Consider the following 7600-nt stretch of genomic DNA (forward strand, 5'->3'; position numbering starts at 1 on the left):
TCGGCCGGCCCAAGGCTATAATTCTTGATGCTCCCCTCCCTGGATGCTATTTATTATCAGTGGATATTAGATTGCCCTAGTAATCCTGTATGTTCCCTCCATCTCACCTTGGCAGAAATCTCTGCACTTGGATGTCTGAGTAGCCAGCTCCCCAAGACACATATTTGGAGGTGTTGCCTGCTTTAGGGGGTAAATCATGCAGTTCCACTTCATGGAGGAAGACATAGGAAGAGGCCTGAGGGCAGGAAAAGAGAGCTTGGGGTTGGAGTTGAAAACATGGACTCAAATCCTGGATTCAAGCACTTACCTGGGGCATGTGGCTTACCTTGAGTTTCCTCACCTATACAGCAGGAGAGTTTGGTTAAATACGATGTAAAATTCCTTCTAACTCTGAAAATCCAGGGACAGACTGTGGCTGAAGAGGGGATAGCATTGGGGTCTCCATCTCTTGATGCGGGAGAAATTTTTTGACAATGTGAATAATAGGACACCCCCCCCTCACCATATCATGGACAGGCTCTCACAACTGCCACCTCCACCTAGTTCTAGCCCAACTAGCTGATGTCCTGACCTTTCCTACCCCCTCACATGCCCTTCCCAGGGTACTGAACACCTGCATCATCTTGGTTGTCTTTTTTTCTGGATATCCTGTCATATATGGTAAACTTTAACACTTTGTAAGAGTGGCAGAACTCAAGAGTGAAATGATTACACAAAGGCAGCAAAGCGTAGTGGTCATAAATGTACAATTTTAAGTCAGAAAGATGTGGGTTCAAGTCTAAACTCTGCCTCTTACTAGGTCAATAACCTTGAGCTGGTTTCTTTCCTATAAGATGGGAATAATAATTATTCCTATCTCATTGTCTATTTATGAAGATTAAATGAGATAATAAATGTGCCTGGCATATATATTAACCCTCCATCAGGTGCAACTGATCTCACAGATTCATTGCACACAAATTTTCAAATATCTAACCGTTAACTTAAGTATCGTGACTCATCAGTTCATATCTTCCCCCTCTACTGTAACCTATCACCAGTTGTGTTTGTGACTTACTACAGCAAAGATGTATTTCATAGCGGCATCTTTGTGTGCAATGAATCTGTGAGATCAGTTGCGCCCGATGGAGGCTTAAGTCTCCAATAAATAAATGGTGGCTAATATTACCATTTAGATACTGTGGAGCTCATTTGCATGTATATTGTCTTAGTTAATTCAGGCTGCTATAACAAGTTACGATAGACTAGGTGGCTTATAAACAACAGAAATTTATTTCTCATAGTTCTGGATGCTGGTAAGTTCAAGGTTAAGGCACTGGAATGTTCACTGTCTGGTGAGAGCCCACTTCCTGGTTCTAGACAGCTGTCTTCTCACTGTGTCCTCAGAGGTGGAAGGGGGCGAGGGGGCTCTCTGGGCTCTCTCTCTCTCTCTCTCTCTCCTTTTTTTGTTTTTTTTTTTAAAGATTTTTATTGGGGAACTGGGGAGGGGAACAGTGTTGAGGAATTGGGGAAGGGGAACATTGTGTTTTTCTAGGACCCATCAGCTCCAAGTCCAGTTGCCGCTTTCAATCTTAGTTGCGGGTGGGTATAGTCCACCATTCAATGTGGGAGTCGAACCAGCAACCTTGCTGCTAAGAACACATGCTCTCGCCATCTCAGCGGCAGCTCAGCTCGGGCGCAGCTCACTGGCCCATGTGGGAACCGAACCGGCGACCCTGTTGCTCAGAGCTCCCACTCTTAATCAAAGGAACCACTTGGCTGGCCTGGGCTCTCTTTTATAAGGGCACTAATCTCATTCATGAGAGCTCCACCCTCATGACTTAATATTTCCTAAAGGCCCACCTCCTTAAAAACATCAAACTGGGGATTAGATATTAACATATGAATTTTGGCAGGACACAAACATTTAGTCTATAGCATGTGTGTAAGAATTACTCTCCAGTCTCCTTTCTTTTCATCTCTGTCCCTTTCTTCAGATAACTTTACCACCCTGAAGCCAGAGGCTACACCTGAAGAGCTCAGCAGGTGGGTAGGGAAGGGCTGGACCAATGGAGGCGTACCGAGGATCTTGGAGAAGGGGTCTGTTTAGCCTGAATATGGGGATGGCTGTGAGTGGGACCATACCCATGGAGACTGGGGCAGAGGAGAGAGGCTCAAAATGGAGGCAAGAGATGGTTGGCTCTTGGGGACATGGAAGATCAGACGTGGGAGAGCTCTTACAGGAGTGGGAAGGTCTCAGGGCAATTTTGTAAACGGTTACCAGTGCCAGCCAGGGCAGCCGGAGTGTCCTCATTTTTCTTGTTTGCTCTCCTCAGTTTAGGCACAGCAGCTACAGCTGTTTCTGGTTCCATTGGTGTTGTGGCCCTCATCTTGCTCCTGGTGGGTCTCTTGTCCATGACCCTAAAGAAATGGAGGCATGAGAGTGAGTTGAACAAGTTGGCCCTGGAATTGGGAAAGGGGAGAACCTGGGGTTAGAGACGGGGCAGCCTTTATCGGGGAAAGAATGGATAAGCTACAGTGTCTGTTCTCTGGAGTTGCCAGGGATTCCACATGTAACAACAAGATTTATTTATGATATAAATTCTTTATGTTGAAAGCCATATATAAGCAATTTGCATATATACTTATGGTTTATATGCGTCAGCTAAAAGAAATATTGATGGCAAATAATTTTATCTAAATAATAACCAAAATTATAAAGTGTACCAATATTCCCCCTGTCTTTTCCTGGGCATTTAGCTCAGTCTCAAGGGCCCAATGGATTGAACATGGTGGATTTTGAATTTCAAAGTTCAACCCTAAGTCCAGCAATCAGCTAAGTAAGGATGGTTGCTGCCCCAACTCAGGCTGATTCTGAGTTTATTAATTTTCCTAGGACTATTTAAGAAACAACTGAGGCATCGGAACAACTTTNATTTTCAGACTGTGGTTGCCCCAGGTAACTACCACCGTGGAAAGCGAATCTGTGGATAAAGGGGGATTATTGTACTGCTGCCCATAAGCCTGGATAGGACAGGATCAGGGCTCACCAGGCTCTCTGTCCCCACGTTGGTCAGGTTCCCACAGTTCTGGGACCCATAGGACCTTTGGTCAGAGGAAATTGCAGGAGCAGCTCATGAGCACAACATTGAGTTCAGTGCTGACCCTGGGCCTTTGTTTTGACAACTGGAATTCTGGCCTGTCTCCATGATTGGACTCCCACCTCCTACCTTGCCACCTTATTTCAGTAACTGGGTTCCCACTTTGAGCCAGGGCCTTGGACTTCTTTATCCCTCAAGATGGAGGCCTGGTGTTGTCTCCTCAGTGCTCCTGGGGCTGGAGAGTCAGCTGTGAGCCCTGCCACCAGGTGCTCAGCCCTGTGCACTGTTTCCCTGCGGGAATCCCCCTTGCCACCTCTTTAGGACCCAGCACACTGAGCAGACTGACCCAGTGCTGCCGTCTCAGGCAGGGAGTGCTGCCACGACCCGGACAGGCCTCTCCCTTTCCCTAGAAGCCAGCTCCTTGTTTCCACCTCTTTCTGATCAAGAGAGAAATAAATGAAGGAATTGTACTCACAGAGACTTGGTCGGCTCCGATGACTCCAGATAAACTCCCAGTCCCATACTGAATGAAGAAATGACTTCCTGACGCACTGTATGTGTTGGACTGGGAAGGGTAGAACCTGGCGTGTGTCACTGGAAAGCAAGGATGCTGCTCTTACCTAGGCCATCAGCTCACTGCCTTCATCCCTGCCCTGATGCCCTAGAGTATAGGGTCTCTTCCTCAACTTCCAGCATTGAACGGGGCTTCCGGAAAGGTTGGCCATGGCCCTCCCTAGTGAGAGACTACATTCCCCTCTAGATATATGTAGTGGCCTAATTGGGGACCAAATATTTGTCCCTGGGTAAACATGATTTCCCACAGTGACCCCATAAGGCATGCCAAAATAAACACCAGGTGTCAGGCACCAACAGCAGCCTCTGCCAACCATTGTGGGTCAGAGCCTGGCATTCAAAAGAAACTTGGGGATAAACAATTGCCATTCCAGGAAATTACTCACAACTCCTTGCACTATCTGTGGACACCTAGTCTTGGAGTTTCCTGAGACGTTCTATCTCTAAAACTTATCCTACACAGACATCAGTCCTTAGCCCTTCCTTTTCCAGTCTTCACAAAGACCTGAGTTACCTCTGGCCAAATGAACCCGCCATACATTGTGTCCCACCAGCCCCACCGCTGGTGTGCTAGGAGGTAGGTTACCAAGCCTCCTTGAAGCAGGTGAACAGTTTGCACTAGAAGCTGACCCTCCTTCCTGCCCAGAAATAACCATTGGAATGAAACTTTCCTCCACATTCTTTTGGGCATTCCAAAGGGAGTGAGTAATCATGTATTCAAAGATTTGCGTTTTTGGAGGCGGAGTTTCCGTCTAATAATTCAGGTCAATATGAAAGTTGTTAGCTTGGAAAGCAGTCCAATTTTAGCTTTCTTCCTGGCCCAGCACTGTTTCTGCTGAAGGCAATGCCAGGGAAGACTATGAGATGGAGAAGGGAGGATGATGTGCAGGGATGGCCAGTTTCTAGAATCCAACCACTTCCCCCAGAGTGCCAGGCCCTTGATCCCAGGACTGGTCCCCAGCCATTCCCCACTGAGGCTTCTAGCCCACTTACTGCATGCTGGGCTGGTGCAATACACAGAGGGGACCCAGAGGTTGGAGGAGCCAGTGTCAAAGATGACCGTGAAGTTCTGTGGCGGGGAGCCAATGGAGATGGTGCCAAAGTATTCCATCTATAGGCAAGGTAGGGAAGGGAGGAGGTGTGAATGACAGGGAGGGTGCTTACCAGTGGACTCAGTGATTGCTCCCTGGAGCCAGAGCCTGGGCTAGCACAGACTGGAGCTCACAGAGCCTGGGAAATGGCAATCAGAAGTAAAAGGAGCGGAGGAAAGGCTTCAAGGGAGGAAATCAAATCATTATCACGATTCTCATAATAACATTGCGAGCACCGCAGCGGAGGCTTGCCCTGCTCATTTCTTTCCTTCCAGCATTTCTTTCCTGTCTCTTGGCAGAGACAGGTCTACACATGGGACTTGTTCAGCCAGATCCATGGGGACCCAGGGGATCAGTCCATATGGCTCATCCTAGAGGAGAAATTCACACTGGCCTTCAATGCTGCTGCCCACTAGTCATGCCCCAGGCGGAGCCCTCCTTCCCACTCCCTTCTCCCCAGCCCATGTCCCAGGGTGCCTCACATCCAAGTAATTGATGAGGGGCTCGTTGGCACTCTGGTCCATTGTGCAGGACTCGGTGAACTGGATCATGTCCAAATTGTGGGATTTCCAGAACTCAGAGAGCTGGCCCTGTGCCCGAAGCTTCTTCCGGAGGGACTGATGCCTCCTGAGGGGCACCCTGAGGACAAAGCCCCATGTGAGAAAGAGATGCATTTCTGCCTCTCTCTGACCCTCCCCTCCTTCACCCCATTTTCCAGAGGTGAATTAGAGAATTACACAGGAGGGGATCTGCAGGACAGCGTGCCGAGTTTTGCCCCCAGCCTACCTAGTCTCATGTCTGCCCCTACAGGACTCTTAGACTCAAAATGGCCCTCTCTCCTAGAGACGGGCTCTTTGAGGTCTCTAGGAAAATGGGGGATGTGGGATGGTCTGCAGTTTTACATGAACCTCATAAGGGGCTGACTTAAAGAGACAAAAAAAAACTCTTGGGGGCAGCGAGAGGTCAATCCCTTGGGGAAGTACTGAGGTCCTTTGAACAGCAAACCACAACTGCAGGTTCCTCTCTTTCCAACATGAGAAGGTCCCTGGTGCTCGGGCAGGCAGCTCTGACAGAGGTGGAGGCTCAGAGATGGATATCATGCGCTGGAGATGAAAGCCACCCCAAGGTGGTCACTTGGCAAACCTTTTCCAAGCCCTCAGTTTCTCCTCCTCTTCATTTCCCCGTTAGCTTTCCTCTCCCAGGGGAGCCCTAGGCTTGAGGGGAGGGCAGTATCCCAGCTGGACACAATGCTGGGGACGTGGCCTCACCTGTGGAGTGCTCCATGGGTCTGCCCCAGGTCCAGGAGCACCAGCAGCAAAAGGACAAGCATTTTCATTGTGGGTCCAGCCAGCAGCTTCTCGCCCGCTCTGCCACAGCCTCCCTTGCCACCTCTCCTTTTTTCTGTCCCACAGGGTGGTGGGAACCAAATCTCCCTAACTCAGATCTGTTCAGCCCAGTCTGAGGACACAGTGATAAGGCCCCTGGAATCAATAACCAGGCCCAGAGCAAACACGGCGTGTATAACAGGGCGTTCCCCTCCACCCTTCAGTTCCTTTCCCTCCTGTGAGGGGGCTATGGACTTGGGGTGGGACTTGGGGATCTGTGCACCCTCTCAGAGTAAGAGAGTCTCTAAAGCTTAGTTTNAGTCATGCTCATGTCTGTGGAGATGTGAACGGCTGATTATCTTGGATGTCTGGACAATACACCTAGGGTTTGGTGAGGAGGTGTAGCGGGGCTGCTTCTTACTGGGGGAGTGAGACATGAGCTCCCACAAAGAGTGGAGGGCCACCATGGAAAGGAGCTGGAGAAGGAGTGCCTAGTGGAAGTAGGTACATGTCACCATTGACCAGGGACAGCTCCCATGGGAACTTTGGAAAATGTCTGAACTTTGCAATTGAGTCACTCCTTCCCTTCATTCGAAAACGTTTATTAAACACCACCATGATCTAGAATCTGGGACTGGAGCAGTGAACCCAATGGACAAATCTTCATCCCCATGGAGCTTACTCTCTAGGACAGGAAGACAGGCAATAAACAAACAAGCAAATATACAGACAGCCAGATTGTGGCATGTACTATAGGGAAAAATAAAGCAAGTCCTGGGAGGCCGAAAATACCAGGTGGGAGTGGGTTGCTATCGGATGGTCAGGGAAGGCCTCACTGACATTTTACCTAAAGAAAGTGAGAGTGACACCTGAGGGTAAATGGGGAAGGGCATTCAGGAAGCAAGAACAGCAAGTGCAAAGGCCCTGAGGTGGAGTGAGCCGTATGCGGTCCAAGAACAGCAAGGAGGTGAGTGTGTCTGGAGTGGAGGGGACAGCATGGAGAGATGAGATTTGTGCAGCAAATCAGCTCCAGAGTTTGGGAAACAGTGATACAAGACAGTGTTTCCCACAGCACGGTCCATGGAACATCAGTGCAGAGCCCCCTGGTCCTCTGGGGATTCTGCCTCTTCCTGTACCACTGTCTGTACTGCTATTGCTCTGATCTGTTAATCTCCAGATTTTCTGCTCATTTATAGGAGCCTGATTCCTGGTCTCCATTCCACCCTAATCCTGTTATCACCCGAAGTGATTTCAGTGGAAACATAGACAGCGCTCCCTCCCTCTGACCTCGAAGTTCCCCAAAGTGTGTTATTCTAGTTATGGGAGATGTTAATAAGTGTTGAGATGGAGAGATTAAATGAGATCTATGACCAACTAAGTTTAACGAACCAACTAAGAAAATAACGAATAAGCGAAGAGTAATGGAGGAAATGAAGCAGACTTAAAACCAAAGCTGACAGAAGTTACTTCTTATCTGCTAAGAATGGTGTCATGGTTTACATCAATAAAAAAACACATACCCTGGCCGGTA

At 48.7% G+C, this 7600-nt stretch overlaps 1 protein-coding gene across 1 annotated transcript in view; it reads right to left on the minus strand.

Moving 5' to 3' along the window:
* Window positions 1-6098, minus strand: part of CTSE (cathepsin E) — a 27106-nt gene extending 21008 nt beyond the window's left edge. Inside the window, exons 1-4 of the mRNA XM_019649575.1 lie at window positions 6013-6098; window positions 5227-5383; window positions 4647-4764; window positions 3556-3674 (exon numbers count right to left, since the gene is read on the minus strand). Coding sequence (XP_019505120.1) covers window positions 3556-3674; window positions 4647-4764; window positions 5227-5383; window positions 6013-6080 — 462 coding nt within the window. The 5' untranslated portion in view covers window positions 6081-6098. The remainder of the gene's footprint in view (window positions 1-3555; window positions 3675-4646; window positions 4765-5226; window positions 5384-6012) is intronic.
* Between the last annotated feature and the right edge of the window lie 1502 nt (window positions 6099-7600).

The sequence above is a fragment of the Hipposideros armiger genome, unplaced genomic scaffold, assembly GCF_001890085.2.
Source record: "Hipposideros armiger isolate ML-2016 unplaced genomic scaffold, ASM189008v1 scaffold_134, whole genome shotgun sequence".
Classification (NCBI taxonomy): Eukaryota; Metazoa; Chordata; class Mammalia; order Chiroptera; family Hipposideridae; genus Hipposideros; species Hipposideros armiger.